The sequence below is a fragment of the Zeugodacus cucurbitae genome, chromosome 4 (genome assembly GCF_028554725.1).
Source record: "Zeugodacus cucurbitae isolate PBARC_wt_2022May chromosome 4, idZeuCucr1.2, whole genome shotgun sequence".
Taxonomy (NCBI): Eukaryota; Metazoa; Arthropoda; class Insecta; order Diptera; family Tephritidae; genus Zeugodacus; species Zeugodacus cucurbitae.
In genome coordinates, this window is record NC_071669.1 from 17799134 (window position 1) to 17820870 (window position 21737).

The following is a 21737-nucleotide window of genomic DNA, read 5'->3' on the forward strand; positions in this document are numbered from 1 at the left end:
GACACGACTCAGGCGTGACCTGTCACAAAAAAGCTATTGAAAAAAGTATCTCTACTTGGATAGCCCAATATAGTGAACCAAAGTTCATCTTAAAACCGTCGCACACTCATGTGACGGGGATCTATTTGAAAGTGGATACATTTCTTTATATGTCTTTACTGTAAGAACTATATATTTCCTGCATGATATAGAAACGTAAAAGATGAAAGTACCCTCGAAGAAGAGGTTTGAGGTTTAGAGAGGGATATCGACCCTTTTCTAAAATAGTAGATGATTTCGACGACTAGAAAATATAATGATACCAAAGTTCATCCTAAATTAGACGTAGACTAATGTGATTGGGACCTCTTTGAAGGTCAATACATTTCTTTACATTCTATACTGTAAGAACTATATCTTTCCTGTTTTAAGGTATGATAAGTAAATGGGAATAATGAAAATATCTGAGGAGAAGAGGTTTAAAGAGATAGATATCAAGAATGCCTCTACTGAGCATAAAGACATTTATTTGAGGTTAAGTAGAACAAGAAGTGTAACTGGGAGATTTCATTACGATTTCTGCAACTTCTGCACATATTTTAAGATATTATATGTAAGAAATAAAATGCTTCTAGCCAGTATATTATTTATTGATTACCGTTAAGATTGAATTAGTAATCTTATGTATCTATTTCACTGAATTAAGGTATTTATCAAGAATTTTCCAGGCAATGACCTTAGCACTGCATTCAAGGTTTTTTTTTTTCAATTCTATTTTAAAATTAGATCATTATTAATTAGAATATTGAATAATAGTAATCATTCCAAAATAATCTTGGAAAGTGGATTATGAGAATGAAGTGAAAGTATACGAGTTATGTTAAAAAAAATAACGGTAATTTTCGTTTTCTTATTCTAAATTTTCTAATTCTAAATAACCTATGAAGGTACAATCTTCTACAAGAGTGTACAGCTGCTGGCATATGCCGATGATATTGATAGCATCGGAAGCAACAACCGCCCCGTTTATTCTGCTTTTTCCAGACTAGATAAAGGAGCGAAGCGTATGGGTCTGGTGGTGAATAAGACAAAATATCTTCTGTCATCAAACAAACAGTCAGCGCACTCGCGTCTTGGCTCCCATGTCACTGTTGACAGTTATACCTTTGAAGTAGTATATAGTTTCGTCTACTTGGGAACCAGCGTTAACAAAATCAACAATGTCAGCCCTGAAATCCAACGCAGAATCACTCTTGCCAACAGGTGTTACTTTGGACTGAGTAGGCAATTGCAAAGTAAAGTCCTCTCTTGACGAACACATATCAAACTCTACAAGTCGCTTATCATTCCCGTCCTGCTTTACGGTGCAGAAGCTTGGACAAGGACAACATCCGATGAGACGACTCTTGGGGTTTTCGAAAGAAAGGTTTTTCGTAAGATTTATGGTGCTCAGAACATTGGCAACGGCGAATACCGCAGACGATGGAACGATGAGCTGTACGATTTATACGACGAAATTGACATAGTTCAGCGAAAAAGACAGCGGCTACGCTGGCTAGGTCATGTTGTACGAATGGATGAAAACACTCCAGCCCTGAAAGTGTTCGATGCAGTACCCGCTGGAGGAAGCCGCGGAAGAGGACGACCTCCACTCGGGTGGAGAGACCAAGTGCAAAGTGACCTGGCTTCACTTGTGGCGCGCTCTGGTGGATTCGGCTATAATCGCTTAAAGTGGTTTCTAAGCCAAATATATATATTATATAAAACATGTAAAAAAGTTATATATATATATACAGTTGACATAATATAATATATATACAGTATGTCAACTAATTGATCACATACTTTTCAAAATACAACATATTTTGTTCTTTCGTTATTAAAATAAACTTTTGTGTAAAAAAGTTAAGTTCATTAAGTAGGCCTATAAAATGACAGTTAGTAAGTGCGGAATTACTGGAAATTGTTAAAAATGTAGAGAAAGCCATGTGATCAATTAGTTGACTTTGTTAAATAAAGAAGTATTGGTCGCCTTATTATTGCTCTGCTATTAATGTTTTTACTTTTATTCTGTAATTAATAGTGGTGGAATCGGTAGATTCAAGTTTTTAGTAAAATTTGGGTATTTCCTATTCTTCTTTTTTGTTATTTCTTTAAATTTGGCTTTACTATAGATAAAAACAACTAAATACAACAATAATGGAAAATATTAAAGGATTTATTGATTTAAACACAAAGCATAGAGAAACTGCAAGACTCGTTGGTGTTCCCGAGGGCGTGGTGTCAAAAATAAGACAATAAATGAGCCTTTTATACATAAAAACACTCCTGGACGAAAGCCAATTTTGTATGTGAGATTAGTAAGGCGTATTGTTAGCTTGATAAAGTTTAGTGTACATGAAAATGCGGGTCAAATCAGGTGTTATCTCTTCCATAGGGATGGAATAAATGTGAAAGATGGAGCTATCAAGAAGAAATTGCTGAAAAACGTATAGCACGGACGTATCGAAGTAAAAAAACACTATTGACAAATCGACACCGTAAATTGAGGCTCCAATTTGCAAAAAAATATAAAAACTATACCTAAAATGACTGAATGCGGGTCATATGGTCCGACGAAATAAAAATAAACCGCCTTGAAAAAATGGGCGCCAATGGATTTGGCGCAAACCTCGCGCACCTTTGACGAGCCGTATTGTTCAACTAACAGTGAAGTTTGGTGGGGATAATGTAGTGATGTGGGGGGCGTATGAGAATGGAGGGGGTAAAAGGGTGCTTAGGGGTTGCCTGGCGAACGGATAGTAACCAATATGTTCATATTCTTCAACAAGATTTGTACAGGAGTCTAGAAGTGTGTGGCATGAATGTGTCTTCCAGTAAGATAAAATCATCCGAAACACACTTCCCGTGTAGCTAAAGCTTGGCTTCATAACAATAACTTTGATGTACTCGACTAGCACCAATAGTCAGACCTCACTCGAATCGAATATGCTTGGGTTGAGGTCAGGCGTGCGATTTCTGATACGCCAGGTGAGTGTCAGAATCTTAACGATATATTGCGAAAGGCTCCAAATTCCTGGGAAAAAATTAGTGGGGATTTCTTCATAAAGGTGGTCAAGTCTATGTCTAAACAAATTGAGGTAGTAATCTAACTAAAAGAAGATCATATTAAATATCTAGTAAAAAAATCGTTAATGTCAACCAATTGATCAAATGTCCAGCGGAGCCATTTTCGAAAATTCTCGAAATTAAACATATGCTTGAAACAAGTAAGGAAGGGCTAAGTTCGGGTGTAACCGAACATTTTATACTCTCGCAATTTATTGATGTAATTTTATAAAGACAACACAATTCGACCCATATATTCGGCATAAAGTTCAATAGAATAACGAAAATCATCATAAATAGTATATGGGGACTGAGGTAATTCCTAAACCGATTTCACTCGTTTTCACCACCAAGATACAATGTATCGAAGACTATTCGATCACTTAATTTAATATTACTTATAATTAGGTATATAGGATCTGGGGGAAGTTATGACCCGATTTTTACCATTTCAGGTACAGAGAGAAACTGTTATAAGAAAAAAATTCAGAGGGAATGAATTACATTAAAATATCTGAGGGATTTACCTATATTTTCGGTGAAAAATTAACCTTAGGAACTGAGTTCTTCATGTGCGATATCAGGGGCCTTGAAAAGTCATGGTCCGATTTTGACAATTTTTCCACAAGTGATGTCACAGCTCAAATACAGTATTTGTGTAAAGTTTTATTCCGCTAGCTTCATTGGTTCCTTATGAATACATTATAAAGTGAACGAATCAGAAGAATTCAAAATTGGGTTATATGGGAAGTAGACGTAGTTGTGAACCGATTTCGCCCATATTCCACCCGTGTCATCAGGGTGTCAAGAAAGTGTTATATACCGAATTTCATTGAAATCGGTCGAATAGTTCTTGAGATATGGTTTTTGACCCATAAGTGGGCGACGCCACGCCCATTTTCCATTTTGTAAAAAATCTCAGTGCAGCTTTCTTCTGCCATTTCTTATGTATTTGGTGTTTCTGGCGTTTTTCGTTAGGGAGTTAACCCACTTTTCGTAATTTTCAACCTAACTTTTGTATGGGAGGTGGGCGTGGTTATTATCCGATTTCTTTCATTTTTCTGTATAAGGAAATGGATAAAAGAAACGACTGCAGAAAGTTTGGCCTATATAGCTTTATTGGTTTGCGAGTTATATACAAAAAAACTTATTTGAGGGCGGGGTCACGCCCACTTTTCCAAAAAAATTACATCCAAATGTGCCCCTCCCTAATGGGATCCTATGTTCCAAATTTCATTTTCATAACTTTATTTATGGCTTAGTTATGACACTGTATAGGTTTTCAGTTTCCTTCATTTTGTGGGCGTGGCAGTGGACCGAGTTTGCCCATTTTCGAAAGCAACCTCCTCAGGGTGCCAAGGAACATGTGTTCCAAGTTTCATTAAGATATCTTAATTTTTACTCAAGTTATCGCTTGCACGGTCAGACGGACAGACGGACAGACGGACGGACAGACATCCGGATTTCAAATCTACTCGTCATCCTGATCATTTATGTATATATAACCCCATATCTAACTCTTATATTTCTTGGTGACACAAACAACCGTTATGTGAACAAAACTATGATACTCTGTGCAACAGGTTGCGAGAGTATAAAAACAATTTGTCAGTTTTAATTCATTACCTTTAATAGTTTTCTATGTAAAATATTATTGGATTCTCATTACAAATAAAAGAGTTGCAAACAAATATATTTTTCTGGTACCCAAGTGTGATCAAATAGTTGACATACTGTATATAAATAACATATTCTAAAGAAGTTTAAATGAGATGTGTTCCTGCTAACAATTCGTCTGTGCCAAAATTGAGCAAAATCAGGCCAATATTTCCTCTAGCCCCATATACCTCATATTCGGATTTTCAAACAAATATGTGAGATATCTTAGCAAAATTAAGAGAGCCTATAGTATTGGATATAATGTACCATGATGGCAAAAATAGGTGTAATCGCTCCAGGAATTACCCCAGTCCTCATATACTATATTTGAAGATTTGTTCACGACTTGACTTGAGAAAACATACTTAATTACGTGGCGCTTAGTTCAGCATTTACTGGAGACTTCATAAAAACAAGCACATAAGTAGCTCAAATTGTCGACTTAAATCGTCGTAGCTAAGTTTTGCGCACATTTTCACTTAATCACACTCATCAACTATATGAAAAGGTATTTATCAAGCATATATGAAGCGCTGACATTGGCCTCCGAAAGGCGTAAACATGCTGCCTCTCACAAACTCACGACACATACATACATGTGTATAATACGAGGTCATATATGTATGTAAGTAGGTGTGGCTAGTTATGTTGCCCTTGTAGGAGCCACGGTTCAAAGAGCAATAAATGAAACGCGTTTACTTGTCATGTAAACAAACACACACACAAGGAAAGTGATGAAAGTGTATGTCCATGCATGTGTAGGTGTTTTCAGGCTTTTGTCGCAACGCGCTGTCATATTTATGCTGCAGGCAAAGCGCGCAATCAAGCAATTTGTCAAACAACTTGCTCGGCGTGCTAAATTACACGAATACATATGCGACATATGTGAGAATATGTACAGGGAATGCGCCAACACATTGACAGATATGCGCTTAAATGAAGGCCATCTAACTGTAAACACATGTGCATTATTACTTTTGTGCTCTTGAAGTGCATACATACAACCGTTATTCGCGCATTTGTTTACAGCGCTTCAAATGTCAAAAACAACACATACTCGTATATATAGAAATAGAAGTGTATTTGTCAGCGCTTGCATGTCAAATATCCCGTCACTCAGATCATTATTCACGCAGTTAGTTGACAGTACTATTGTTTGTTGACGCCGGAAGGCTGTGGTGGAATGCGACAAACGGAATGAAGGGCAATGAATTGTAATTTCAGATTTCCACATGCGTAAGCGCTCATAACGGTATGTAATTCACAGATTTCATAGGAAACATCTACGATAGCTATTAATAAGTTGTATTAGAGGTTAGAATTACGTGGAAGAGGTAGCATATTTCTTATTATTTGCTCGTAGGATGAACAATATTCCACAATATTTGATTTCATAGTTTCCAGTTTTTCCAATTTTTCTTAAAATGTCCGTCCAAATATGTCAAGCGAAGTTTGATATTACAATAACATTTATTGACTTCCCTCTCTATTCCATCTCACCACGATATTTTACGAGTATGAACAATCCATGAAAATCCTTAGTTCAAATCGGTACTCGAGAAAAGGGATGTCTAGAGACTCCATAAATCGGAAGGTACATCAGCTAACAGCATTTTATAGAAACCCTCTCTCTCTTCTTAAATAAGACCCTAAACAGATTGTAATAGCTCGGATAAAGCTCTCCAACCTAATAAACAAACTGTTGCTATTCATCTGGATTATCTGATTCCGTAATGAACTATGTATAACACCCAAGCTAGCCGATATCTTTGCAAGTCAAATGTGTTTAAATTTTGGAGCTAAATCAAGCATTAACTTTCATCTCAGATAGTCTTTACCACTTCAACATTCTCTGAAACACATGGACGATACTCAATATAAAATTTTTAATGTTGAGTTAGGCTGTGCAGATATCCAATAGTTATGATTATGGAGTTCGTATCATTTTGGACACCCAGAAAGTGATAACACCTTTAATCTGAGGTTTTCACAACGAAAAGCGTTCTACAAGGACCGAAACCAATGGTAATCAGATGATTCAATGCCTTGAGTTCGATCTAGAACATACTACCGGATGCCTTCAAAATAAATATCAAAGAGCACGTGACATAGATAGAACAAATTATATATATTAACTTGAAGAAGCTTAAAAGAACTAAAATGGTAAAGCCAATAGATCAATTAGAGATTGAAGTAATCCAACTAGATATTCTTAGTATTATAATTTGCTCCATATGTAATAGCGGTGACCAGCAGCTTTAATAAGTATGATTGGGTTGTAGTTACACACTTGAGGCTCCCGATCTTTGGTCCTAAAATAATTAATTGCGAAGTACTACCGGCTCAAAAAAAAAAATTGTGATGAAACAGTAAACAGTTGGCAATAACGATGAGTTCAACTCACTTCGAGGATATAGCCTGATCATAACTATTATGGAGAAGTTAACTGTCATATATTTAACGATCACTTGTGTCATAAGTTTTCTAGAAACAGTTTAACTATAAAACTCACAAAAAAGTGTGCGCCGAAGTAAATTTTTTATAAGATTACGTGGAGATTCGTGTACCTTTATTGAAGAGATGGAAACATTTTTAAAAATATCATCTGATATTTGAAACCTTTCAAGCTAAAATCCTGAAAGTGTATTAGGTTAAGTTAAGTTCAAAGTCTGATCCAGGATCTAGGTGTTGACATGGATCCCACTTGGACAGCTAAAGGTGTTAATCCATGGTCATGCCGAAAGACTCCTAAGTATGGATCGCAAAAAAGACGCTTATGTATCGCTGAATCACTTTGAGCCTATTACAAATTTTATGAGGCGGCTAATGTGTATTTCGGCAAGTTCGCCAAAAGTATAGCTATCGATATGTTCCAATCTCAGTCCTGCTAACACTGGACAGCGGAGAAGGAAATCACTTGATGTTTCCACCTCACCTTCCTCCCTACAGCTATCCGACATAATTCCCATCCTTATCGGTGTATGCCTATTCCACTTTGGCCAAAAGTATCTCGCGAACAGAGCATGTTTTAATTGTTAACCAGCATTTACCAAGCACGCGAGATGTCTTTTGATCCAGTGCTAGAGAACAAGAGAACATCGGAGCCCCTACTCGTTCCCAGCGTGGTGAAATAGGACGACGGGGGTGTTTTGCAAAAGCACAAAATTTACTGAAGAGTAACAGAACCTCTGTAAAGTAATTGGAATAGTTATGAGAGTGCTCAGGAATACTGTTGAACTTCGAAGAAGAAGACAAATAATTTAATTGAATAAAGAAAATACGGAATAACTAAAGAAAGACATGAACTGTTGAACGGATTTGGGACAACTAATTGAACAACTTGAACGGACATAAAGTAAAGAGGCAAGAGTTGGGCAGACTCGAGTACTGGAAATTGAATACTAAATGCTTGAGAAGCAGAACAAACTCCAGCTCCAGATTAAATCACTAACGAATCAAAATTCCATTTTCACTGGTTCAATATAACCTCACTACATACAGCTTTTGAAATTCGAATAATATTTCTGCGTGGCTAAAAAACAAGGAATCAAATTAAATTAATTAATTAAAATATCAGAAAAATACTCGTTCGATGTTTTAACCGTCATGTTATCGTCATCGTCATTTTCCAAAATTGCGAAAATGCACATCCAAGTTTTGAACCCATAAATTGATAGCAATGTCAACTACCCACACAATTACGACGGAGGTCAAATCGCTTGTGGCTATGCATTCAATATTTACAATTATAGAACTTCGAAGAACATGCTTAAACAAGGTTTAGGCACAAAGAAACACCACAATTAAGAATTCATGGAAAAATAACGCGAAAACCCATTTGCATGAAGCCCACACAAAGCAGTACGCAAAAAAATCAGCACTCTACTAAGTTAAGTAACTCTTTATAGTGCTTGCGCCTTGAAATCATAAAACGACAGCAACAACAACAACAAAAACTATGCCAACGAACTACTAAACAACTTTGACAGCAGAACTTTTGATGGCGACCGGAAATGCTGGCCTTCGCATGTACTCGCGTATTACAGCTGAACTCTGATGTGCCGTTGCCTGTTTTTGCTTTGAGCGCGTTTCCGGAGCTTTTGTGGTAACACAGCAACATCGTTTTTTTTTTTCTAGGCTTCTACGCCACTTGGTTACTGTTATTATTATTGCAGTGATTGTGGGGTAACAGCCAATGGTGGTTTCCGGTTGCACATTTTTTGTTGTTTTTTTTTTTGTTGAAATTTTAATGCGTATTGTAAATGCAAAATGCGGTAATATGCTATGTGTGTGTGTGAAAGAACAAAAAATACATATTTCTCTATACATATATATACACCGTTATATAGAGAAATACATATGTTTGCTTGATGTAGACAAAGTGCTTAATACGCAAATATTTGCAAACTGGCTGGTTTGCGGACGTTCGTCCTTGTTAGCTGACAAGCGCACACACACACACAGAGACTGTGTTTGTTAATGATGTGTTGGTCGACCGCAGGACCTCGCGGCCAAAGCGGCGCATGACAAGCCGCCAAACATGTTGACCCATTAAATTATGCGCCAACAGGCTATAAAACACAGTCAAACATACATATATGCATACATAAGCGCTAAAAATATACATGCTCGAAAGATATTTCACTTTGCAGATATTTACAAAAGTGTTCAAAAAATAACGGGAATTTTCGTTTTTGAAAAAAAAAATTCCAAACGTCAATACACTTCTCAAACTCGATTTTTAGGACAATCTTTAGTTATTTAACAATTGAACCTTTGAAAAATTTTAAATTTTGAAATTCCCGTTATTTTTTGAACACATGCATATTTACATATATTCGGTGTATTCGTACTTATTGGTACACAAGCACTCATAATCTTTAGTTATTTAACAATTGAACTTTTGAAAAATTTTAAATTTTGAAATTCCCGTTATTTTTTGAACACATGCATATTTGCATATATTCGGTGTATTCGTACTTATTGCTACACAAGCACTCATTATAGCGCCTAAATAAGTATGTATGAGTGTCTGCGTGTGCTGCGCTTGTTTGCCTTTGGCGAAATATTTCAAGTTGATGCCACATACTTGAACATTGGACGATAGCTGTGGCTGTGGCCGTGCAGGCAAACAATAAGTGAGTAATTATGTACTTAAATGTACTTCTGTATGTAGTTGAATGGGCAAATGAGCGCTTATAAATACATATATTTGTATGTGTTTGTGTAGCTTCATGCTTGGGCGCTCAAAAGGTCATAGCACTGTGCTGAGGTGAAAATTCACGGAATGACGCGATATTATCCGCACGACTCCTTGCGCGGACTCAGTTTAATTTGTTGAGCACTGAATGGTACTCTGGTAAAAAACGAAAAATAATAATAATAGATTTGGTCTATTATTTTTTAAGGATTTAAAGCATCGTAAAAGATTCAAAAATATTCAATTTACATATTGTCGGTAGTATGGGAGCTAGATATATGTTATAGTCGTCCGATCGTTACGATTGTTTCCGTCCATGCTTCATTCAACATATCACAAAATTTCATGGTCCTAACCAAAAATTTGGAGAAGTTATAATAGATTTTGACGTATCTGAACAATCGGTTGTATGATAGTTATAGTGGTTCAATCACGATAATTTTATTTTGTTCACTTTCCACTCTTAATAAGTCTACATTTTGCAAAATTTCGTGTTTCTAACTAATAATTTGTAGAAGTTATAGTAGAAAATCACATATCTGAACAATGGGTTGTATCACAGCTAGATCTTATAGTTGGTCAATCACGATAATTTTTGTTGCTCATTTTCCATTCTTAATAAGTGTACATTTTGCAAAATTTCGTGTTTCTAACTACTTTATTAGAGAAGTTATAGCCCATATCTGAACAATCGGTTGTATGGTAGCCATATGTTAATGTTGTCAGATCTCAATGATTTTTGCAATACACTTTCTATTACCAAATTCAATTTCACCAAATTTCGTGTCTCTAGCTAGGTAGTAGAGAAAGTTATAGCACAATTACAGATATCTGAACAATCGGTTATATATTGTGTTGATGGTTGCTGTCCACTTCCTATTCCTAATAAGTTTTTTTTTGTTTCTAACCAATTTATTGGAGAAGTTCCAATACCTGAACAATCTGTAATATCCAAGATATATGTTATGGCTGACAGATCTCGTGGGTTTTGGATAAATGCATGACCCAAAGTTTAACTTGATATATGATAGTCTATCGTGCATTCTCTCCATCTCTCCATCTTGTTCCTATTATATATATAACCATCATTTTTTCGACAAAGAACCAGGAAATACAATAATGAAAAGGAACAATTGATGAGAAAAATCAATAATGAGCGATGAGCTTTCAAGGAAGGGTAAGCTTTTCGTATATCATCAGACTGGGAACGTGTCGAGTCGCCGTTGGACCCTTGAATTATAGCACTAGACTGCGGAAGTTCAGAGGGTTCAACTTGTAGAGATTTTATAGGACACTATCGAAGAGATATACTATGTTGCTTTTTATGAGCGTCCAATGTCTGAGTTGTCTGGAAGAAGGCGAACTAGAAACATCTCCACTACTCTCCAGCATTCACTAGACTGAGGTTGAAACATCTAATGTTAAAGCTTTAAACATTAGCTGGATTTGAAAATAGACGTTTCAATAGATTTGCGGTAGATTCGAAGCGATTTGTCGATAAAGGTCTGGGAGTACCCGTGTTTCAACTGTCTGAGAGGGATTCCAGTGATCTCCGTTGAGCATATCAGCGTTGAAACCTAAACATAATATTAGAGTAATATTAGAGTCCGAAAAATATATATTCTAATGATCTCGGTCCCGAGAGAAACAACGAATTCTAAATATAATAATTTTTGTATGCAATTTCGAAGAATCTTTTAAAATATCTAATTTAAGGAACCAGTCTTATGAGATATTCAATATTTAATTTTATTTTGTTAAGTGAAAAATAAATAACAACTCACCTGCAGATGATCGAGCAACGCCTCCAGTCCACGATCGCTGATCGACGAACAGCGTAAACTCAGCGAATGTATATGTTTGGAGGCCAAAGGGAATGAGTGCACCACATCGAGCGCATCCTCATCCGAGGCGCCGACCAACGCGAGCGCATGAAAACCACGACGTATCAACGAATTATACAGCTTCACACGATCACAGCTAGGTATTTGACGCAACTCGCGACATTGTAGGGTCGGCAACAGGCCCGACCAGTAACGCGGACTGCGATAGAGTATGTCGCGCCATTTCATGCACACCTGCGCCAGCGAGCGACGTTCGTACGAGGAAAAGTAAAGGAAAAAACGATTCAAAAAACGATCGTCCAGCAACAACGCCTCAATGCTAGTAATCGGCGGCGGGTATTTGTGCAGTATCAACGCCGACTGTGTAACGGCAGCGGCCAGTTGTGAAACATTGGAAGCGCTGCCAGCAGCGCCTGCAACAACGCCGCCGCCACCCGCATACGGATGATGTAGATGCGGATTGGGTAGCTGCTTGCGCAACTGCAACGGTGTGCCACCGCTCACCGATTGATTGGCAACCGATTTTTGTGCGGCCACCAAACCCATAGTGGTGAATTGCGGCTGCCCAGGTATGGTGATATTCATTTGCTTGGCAATCGAGTTGACTGTGGGCGCAGGCGGTGCACCCAATGGATGACCCAGCACAGGCGGTGTGCCGCCACCACCGACCAGCATATTGGAATTGGAATTCACCAGCGTCGAACTGGCAATCTGCGATTGTAATGGATGCGGCGACGGTGTTGGCGTTGTTGGCGCTGGCGACTGTGAATGTTGGTGCGGATGTGACGGCTGTTGTTGTTGTGCTTGTGGCGCCGTCTGTTGTTGCTGCATTAACTGCATATTACTGGCAGCACCGATGATAACGCTATGTGGCAGCGTTGGACTAGCGGGTGTCGACAAACCACCTGTGGGTGTATGTGCGCCGCTATTGCTGCCGCTGCCACCGCGTGTCGGTTTGTCGGGTGTGGCAGCCGGATTGCTGTTGGAACTGTTGTTCGCACTACTATTGTTACTGTTGTTGTTACTATTGCCACCGCCGCACAGTGCATTTGTGACACGTTCCATTACTGAGGTCTTGCCGCTACTGCCGCCACCCGACGATGTAGCGGATTGTGTTGAGGCGGACGAGGACGAATTGGAGCTGCCGCCGCTGCCATGATGATGCTTCGAACGCAGCCCGAGGCCGTTAATGCGTTTCGAGAGTTCAGCGGACGCACGTTCGACCACGCCCTGCGCCGATATCGAGGACATGGTATGCTGGAATAAATGCACTTTGAGGCGCGCGTTTCAACGACCACGGGGCGGAGAAGAGTTCAGACAGTAGAATGGCGTGACTTGAATGCGCACTCCTTTTCTGGGGGGAATGTTGTGTGTGGACACAACCACGGCTTAGTCAGTTAAAGTGCGCGGTTCTTGTTGGCGAAATGCGCACTCATTTACCTACGTCGACGAGGACACTGCAACACTGTATGCTTTAATCCCTGCTTGGTGCACTAGTACAAATTCAAGTCTTCTCTTACACTATACCGTTAGTATTAATATGTGTGTATGTCCTACAATGGTTTTAATACCTTCCAATTGCTCAACCGTAATCCAAATTCATAGTCTAACACATCGCATGTGTGTTCTCTAATCTCAACAGATTGCTGCATGCAACACACTTTTCTGCGCTCTCTTTTTGCCACACACACACACACACTTTTATTGTGTTCTTTTCATGCTACACACGTTCACTGCATTCCGCTAGCAATTTGTTAAAGTTTCGCTCCACTTTTGTTCGTTGGTCGCCGTAACCTTTTTCAAAAATATACTAAAACCCGTTATACAAGCAGCAGTATGTCGGCTCTATTGTGCTCCACGTGCAGCGTTTTCGCATCCAATTTGTTTAAGTGTCCTTGAAATAAACAAAAACGAAAAGATAAGTAAAATACGGAAAAAAGTCCATGAAATTTTCTTGCAAACTCTATAGAAAGCACATAAGTTGGACATAAGTGTGTTAGTATTATATAAAGTTGGTGAAAGTTACTTGATTTTGTTTCGCAATAAAAAGTACAGTTACGACAAGAAACAGCTTTAGTTGTACTGCAGTTGCAGTAAGAAAGTCATTTAAGTAGAAATAGCAAGCTACGATAAAGTCTATTTTTAGTTAGAACAAAATAATTGAAGAAGTTAGCTGTAACAACCGTTAGTATCAAATATTGTAAAGTCCATTTCACTAATTGTGCACTCAAGTCTAATTAAAGGATGGTTGACCTTATTTTCGAAGACATCCAGCCATTTCCTGATCAGATTTTTAAGGTTGACTCATCAAAGAGGAATCGGTTGAATTAGTAAAGCCTCGAAAGAAAAGGCATTTTCCCTTCCTTATTACTAAATCAGTAGCTGAGTTCCTTTATTCTCATACAGTCTACTCTTGGATGATTGGGTCCTAAGTAAGTTCAACGATCTCTTGGCAGTTTCCAAAACAACCACGATCTCAATTCAAGGATATCCTTTAATCCAGGGTGACCCATAACAAGGCTAAGTAGTTTCTAGTTCTCAGTAAAATTGGGTTCAGACCCACATGGTAAGGCTAGAACTGAAGTTTTTCGAAGAAAAGAAGATCAAATCATCGCGACACACCCTTATCTAATCTTTGTAAGTCTAACACATCGGCTTTTTAAGTTGTCCAGGATATTTCAGAATTTTCCTGAAATAATCTTCGTTTCAAATAGGTTAACTTATAGACGACGGTAAGGAAGATGAATCCGATACAAAATCCTTAAATAGAAGATACAGATGCTAATGAAACTCCCAGCTATCACAATCAGCTAATTCCGAACAAATTCATAGATTAGAGCAATTGAACTACAGTATCAACCATTCCAGAAGAAGTCGTATGGCGTGTGCAACACAAAAGTGGATTGAAGTTCATTACACATTTCTATGCATTATTGGCATTTAGACCTCTGATTCTACAAAACTGAACATACCATTTTTAATCTATTGCATCTAAATCTGGTCTGTCCAAACCTTTGGCGAAACGAAAATAAGACGATTCTAAATTTAAAATCACGTCTGGTTCCCAACAATATTGTTAACAGTTTTACTTAGAAGACGTAAAACACTTAGTGAGCCTTAGAAGGACCTCAGAGTCAAAATCAAATTATGGTACGTTCGAGATTTTTGGTTAGGCTAGTAAACAGATCTCTGCATATGCAAGAAGATCTCACTTGAACAGTTTTAAGCGCTTTCCTTTATGATACCAAAAAGCTCCTAATGGATCAGAAAGACCTTTATGATTCGACAAAACGCAAACTTCTTGAGTCGGCTAATGTCAACTTTAGAAAATTCGTTACGTTCGCCGAAGGTGAGTCTATCAAGGTGTTTCAACCTCAGTCTGATAAAGGCTGTTGGAGGAGAAGACGCTTAGATGATTCCAACATCGCTTTCCTCCAAACAGTTTAAGCCCTAGTCTCAACGCATATATACCTATCGAATAATGTACAGTAAGCACACCTATGATTGCGCCGAGGTACATATGCTACAAAGGCGCTACTCGACTATTTTGACAATTTGGTATTGAAAGGCTTTCGAACGAAGGTGTAAACCAGATTAGGTGTACCAGATCAGTGTAAGGTCGAACAAATGGGAAACTTTAAACAGACCGATGAGTGAAAAGATATGTCTTAAGAGTTACAATGTGCCTCTCCATTTCTATCATGTTTTCATGAGTTGAGTGACTCAAGTGCTAGAGTCATATCGCCACCTAGAAACGAGTATTCGTATTCAAATACAAAACTCTGCGCGTCAATCTGCATGAGTTTATGAGCTGCACTAAAAACATACAATAGCACTTAAATAACTGTATTTCAAGTCACGTTGTTCTTACAGATTTTTATTGGATTAATAAAATGTAATCTCAACGTGTAGCAAAATGTATATATTTGTCGGAGGCTAAACTTTCCAGCCATTCGCGACATACAAGTGCATGGCAAACATTTATGAGTTGAAAATTAGAAATACAACAGAAAATAAACTGCCGAAGAGTGTACCAAGATTATTTGAAGTGAGGAAAAAACCTTGAACAAAGGACAAATACATATTAATAAATGTGAGTAATGAGGGGAAAGGCGGCGGGAAAACATGCAATTTTATTGTGCTATTGTGCTGCGTGGAAAATATATAAAAGTAGCAGCTGCAAAAAGTGATTGAGAATTATAAAAAATGCGGCACAAGGCAATGAGGAAAATAAATAAAGAGAAGAGGAAAGAGCAGAGAGAGCCAAGAGAGGTGAGTGGTGAGGAGAGGAGTGTTGAGTGAAAAGCAAAATGTTTATAGCGCAACTTTTATTAAAGCAGCGAGGACCTGACCTGACTGACTGACTGGCATATTGAAATTGCTTACAGTCGGCGCAAATAATATACGTATACAAGTGAAATGATTTGAATTGTTTCATATTTTCTCATAACAAATCTCATTACTTCAACGTTTGTGGACCATGACATGGCAAGGCTGTGGCGTTAAAGTCGCCGCCAGTCATCAATAAAGCGTGTGAGAGGTGCTGCCACACTCTAGGGACTCTAGGGGCACTTGGTTAGTGCTTCCGTTCCATTTAGTTTTTATTTCTATTTGCTTAAGCTTTTTCTTTTATTTCCTTTTCTTTTTCTTTTCATATATTCCGCACTCCTTTCATAATTATGCCTCACATTTCTACGCTTATGACTGTTAATTAGCGCGACGCTGCAACTAAAGAATGGAAGTAATAAACTTTAACGGAAATTACAGAAAGTGGCAATTACTGAGACTGTAGCAAAGTACATTGTTGCCTAAGTTATGGTATATGCATGAAGCATAAAGGAGAAAAATCCTTCTTTATTTCTCTCTTCAAGGCAAAAAAGTGTGCACATGAAGCATTTCAAGCAAAATTCAGTTGCAAACTGATTGTGGCAGCAATTAGTAGCAGTAAGTATATACATATTTTTGTTGTAATTATTTACGTAGTTGTTGAAGATTTGGGCAAGTTTTTGACCAAGTGATTAAGTTTTGTAGGCAAAAGAAATTAAATGAGTGCGTGAAATATGCGAAGAGTTGAAAAGCAAACTTTTGGGGTGCCCTGCTTGAGGTGGACCATTACATTAATTGTGCAACCAGGTGCATTGACGGCAATTTATTACTGTTAGCAAGACAGTAGAGGTCGCAAGAGACTAAGAAAGGATATTAGGTAAGCTTTAAGGGAACCAATGTGTGATTCAAGATGGAGACGATTGCCGAAAATTGTAGAAAAATGCTTAGGATTATTAAAAAGTCTCGGAAGGGGAGATATCGCAGTGAAACTGATCCAACTCCATCCAATAGATGGAGCTGTATGACAAGATTCTTAACCAACGACAATTTTAGAGGATGATAGCAATCGAAATTTCGTTTGTTATTGTAGTTCTACTATCAAAAAAAGATACAAACATTATTTTTTGAGAATTTGTGAGAAAGATTTGAGATACCATTTCGATAACTATTATTGCGGAATTGACAAAAGTACAACCAATATGGTACCAAGAACTCAACTCTCTCAGAAATATTGACATGAATTGAAATATATATAGTATAACCTACTGTCAGTCAAATTTGTATGAGTTTCTATTTCTATTGGGGTCCTCAATCAAAGTAGTACGTTTTTCAAAAAATCCTCCATATACTTTTCAATTTGAGCTCAAAAATTGTCAATGAAGATTACAAGGTATCAATAGAACTGATAGACGAAGCTTTAATTCGTCCTGATACATTTTAAAAACTGAAGATGGAGCTAACACTGCTACTACTAAACGCGTCTTTCCAAATTCGCAACTTTTTGGTTTTTGACGTCAAAAGCAATATGTATTATAGTATAAGTAATAGGTAGTATAAGTAATAGGTTCCACATACAATAGGTTCCAGAAGAGTTGTGCAAAAATTTATATAGCGCACGAGACCATCATCAATTTTAGGGTGCCTAATCAATCGACTTCAGAAACGCTATCGATTGCAGTGTCAGGAGTTGCCTATTCGACGCCATGTCTATATCTGGTATCCCTGCGAAACTTGGATTATGTAGAATGACGTTGAACACAACTATCAGCTCCATCAAAATCGCGATGGACCTCCCGAACCATTCGATACTAGACGAGGTTTTAGACAGAGTAATTCATTCTCATGAGTCTTCTTCAATATAATGCTGGGAATAGTGCTACAGGAATATGCAGATGGCATTGACCTCTTAGGTGTTACCAACAGAGCCGTCAGCAGACTTCAAAACAAAGTACTTGGAGGTCACACACAGAATCTAGGGAACTACGTCATATATATATAATAAATTATGCTTCATAGTGAGACTTATGAAGAATTTCATTCGCGTCCTCTTATAAGTCGCAGAAAAATAGACGATGATAAACCGAGATAAGAAGTTACTTGGAGCATTCGAGAGAACTGTTCTCCGCAATATCTATGGAGTCGTACTCGTGAGCGAGGAGTACCGTAGGAGATGGAACCAAGAACTGTATAAGCTGTACGGTGACCTGGATATAACTGCATAAAAATATAACGAACACGGTGGTTGAGCCATCTCGAAAGTATGGCAGACAGTGCTGCTGTGAAAAGCTCTTTCGATTCGAGACCCATGGGTGGACAATGGAAGCAAGAGCTACCACGCAACCAATTTAAGGACCAAGTACCAAGGGGCCTGTGTGATCAGGGGATGTACAACCTACATAACTTCGCATAGGATAGCGGCAACTGGAGAAGTATTATGTGCTCGACCCAGACCGACTCAGGGATGTAGTGCCAAAGAAGGGCACAAACTGAGGTGGAAGAAGCATTTGGACTCCGCGGTTGTGAAAGCCACCAAAGCGCTAATTATGCGCAAACGCCTACCAGCGAAATCCTGAGGTTATAACCCGTATATACTGCGATGGATGTACACCCATGATTTTTAAAACTATAACCACTTAAAGAGCGGTGGCGGTAGGATCTCTCTCGCACTGTAGAGAAACAGTTGACCAATTTGCAGCGGTTGGCTTGTCTATGTATCACTGGTGCTATGCGCGTTTGTCCAACAGCAGCATTGGAGGCAATCCTGAACCTCACCCCACTTCATATGGTAGTAGGTTCTATGGCCAACAAGACTTTACTAGGTTTGACGAGACTAAACAAGATTTGTATATTGTTAACCTTGATCTGGGTACCAGGACATAAAGGTATACAAGGTAATGAACTTTCGGAACAACTGACAAAAAAGGTAGGGCCGGAGCCATTCATTGTAGTTGGTCGTCATGTTCTTAGAAGCCGTCCATAAGAAGAGGAATGATCAAGTAGGAACTGCTGTTTTGCAGGGACTTCGCTAATCCAAACTGTTTCTCAGAGAATATAACCCGAAAAGATTCAAATAATTAATTGCGCTCCATAAAAACAAGCTGAGACAACTAGTGCCACTTTACACTGGCCTTTGCAGACTAAGGTGCCACCTACACAAACTAGGAATCCATTCGTCGGTTCAATGCCGATTCTGTGATCTAGTAGCGAAGACATCTGAGCACTAACTCCTTGACTGCCCGGCGATCGCGAAGAAAATAAATTAGTTGATTCCATCAGCCCTGGAATACTATTATGATTTCTTAAAGGTTAGATGGTATACTGTGATAATTGGAGAGGCACAATAGACCTTGGGTCGAAGTGCAATCCACATTCCGTAATCTAATATATTTCCAAAGAGGCAGAAAGATAATCAAATAAAGCCCAGAGATTTGCGAGATGAATTATGATAGAAAAGCTGGGTTTACATAAAGACCCAGTCAAAGTTTCCATATACCCCAATTCTGTTCAAAAACGAAATTATATAAATTTTTCAAACTAATAAAGCCTGACTAAGAATTAATGTTGAAGATTTCACATTTTTTCTGCATATATTTATCTTATTTTTAAAATCAAAAAATTCCCGTCGTTCCCACAAAACTTTAAAATATTTCAATTTTCGGCGTCAAAGCATGCTCCACTTCCCCATTCGTTGTTGTTCATAGCAAAGCGCCTATTTGTCCAAAATAGCAAAACAAAGAAAAAAAACTCGAGTGCATGACGAAACCACTTCATTTAGGCTTCAACGCAAATAACAGACATTCATCATTTTAATTGCCCGGGCAAAGCGCAAACACCATATCCACCAACCCAGCTGACCAGCCGCGGCAATATTGGCTGCTGACGCATAGCAGTGAAATTTTGAAGAGCTACAAAACTAAAAGCAACAAAAACAACAGTCGGCATATTTATGAAAGCCAACGGCGGCACTGAAGAGCCATTTTACTTAACGAAAATTCCAAACCATTTCAGACAGACAAACACACAAAAGCTCGCATATAAATGTGGCGTTTCCTTTTGACTGCTTTTCATCGACGCCAAGTTTAAAGCTGAAAGTCACATACACAGACACATTCACCATTACTTTACGCCAACAAGCGCAAATAAACAAAAACAACAAAAAGTGCGGAAAACTAAATAAATAATAGTGTTTCATAAAGTTCGTTGCACTGCACGAGTGCGCCGCATGTGCGAGTACGACGTGTGGTATGAGTAACCTCAAAAGCAAAAACATTGCTTCAACGGGCCACTTAACCAAATTGGTATATTATCAACCGACGACAATCTCAAGCAAAGCAAATAGAAAATGACAGACGAAGAAAGCACAGAAGATAACTGTAGTAAATAGCTAAGTTGTGTTCGAGAGACAGGTGTATAGGTGTCTACAAAGGTAAGTCTTTTATGTGAACGCTGTAAGGCGAAAATGCGTGATAAAGCAGATAAAATGAGGAAGAAAATAAAGAAATGAATGAGCAAAAGTTTGTGGAAATGCTATGAGATAATAACTAATAATAATTTTTATGCCGGTAAGCTTGCATGCTTTCGGCAATGCTCAAAGCGTACAGATTTAGAAGCAAACAAGTATATACACGTGCCTATATACTAAACTAACAATTTTGCTTGTGTAAAGCATTTCACATGCCACATAATTAAGCTCTCATAGTCACTCAGTCTCAGGTGACTCAGTCGATTGCGTTAAGCTAGCTGCTGATAGGCATTCGTGAATTCCCAGAACTGCCGAGAGAAGGCAAACAACTAAGTACTAAATGCGAATGAAATTGAAAAAGTTTAACTAGTTCCCAGTTAGATTCATTTGAGTTTCGACATCAGTTAGGTATGCGGGTCCGAAGAGGTCTCGCTCTGAAAAAAGAACTTGAGTCCTTCGTTTGTTGAATTATTCTTAAAGAGATGGATTTTAAGATCCATCTGAAGCCTTCCTAAATCAATTGTGGATTCCTGAATCAACATTAAATACTAGAACAATACAATAACTGTTCGGGTTCCGGACGTCTGTTGGTCGAATCTACCTCAGAAATAGTTCAGGAACTTCTTCAAAGTAACGAAACCACAACTCTTAGTTCTGGTTTAGACTTTAAGGGAACATTTTTGGCCTGTTTTCCTCCCAATCACTGCTATAAGGACGATAATAAAGTGAACTTGATGAACTGTGAAATCCTTCGAGGCAAAGTTTGGTTATGAAATTATGTCATAAGATCCTTAGGTTGACTAAGCTACAATTTTCGCTTATGACTCAGACCTAACCGGCTTTCGTTTATACAGCATTAGAATGAATACGGTTTTCCATGGGGTGAGGTAGAGCTTAAGAATTTAACCGGTCCGTTTATCTTACAACGCATTCGTTTGTATACAGTTACAATCCATACTGAGATGAGATAGTACTATTTGACCACTCCCTACTCAGTTTACTGGCTTTCGGATACAGCCGAAGTGTTTTTGGTGGAGCTTGAACACAACATTTTCATTTCAATGGATCTCAGTGTCTGACTGACATAAAAAATACTAAGTTCTTGTAACAGTGGATCTCAGTAGGCCGTATTGGACTTCCGAACCCATTAAGGACAACA

General features: G+C 38.2%; 1 protein-coding gene across 2 annotated transcripts in view; it reads right to left on the reverse strand.

Annotated features, from left to right (window-relative positions):
- LOC105215889 (F-box/LRR-repeat protein 16) overlaps positions 1-21737 on the reverse strand; it is a 173397-nt gene that overhangs the window by 137283 nt on the left and 14377 nt on the right. For both annotated transcript variants that reach the window (XM_011190086.3, XM_011190078.3), the window contains exon 2: positions 11731-13684. In XM_011190086.3, the coding sequence (XP_011188388.2) occupies positions 11731-13041 (1311 nt within the window). In that variant the 5' untranslated portion in view covers positions 13042-13684. The remainder of the gene's footprint in view (positions 1-11730; positions 13685-21737) is intronic.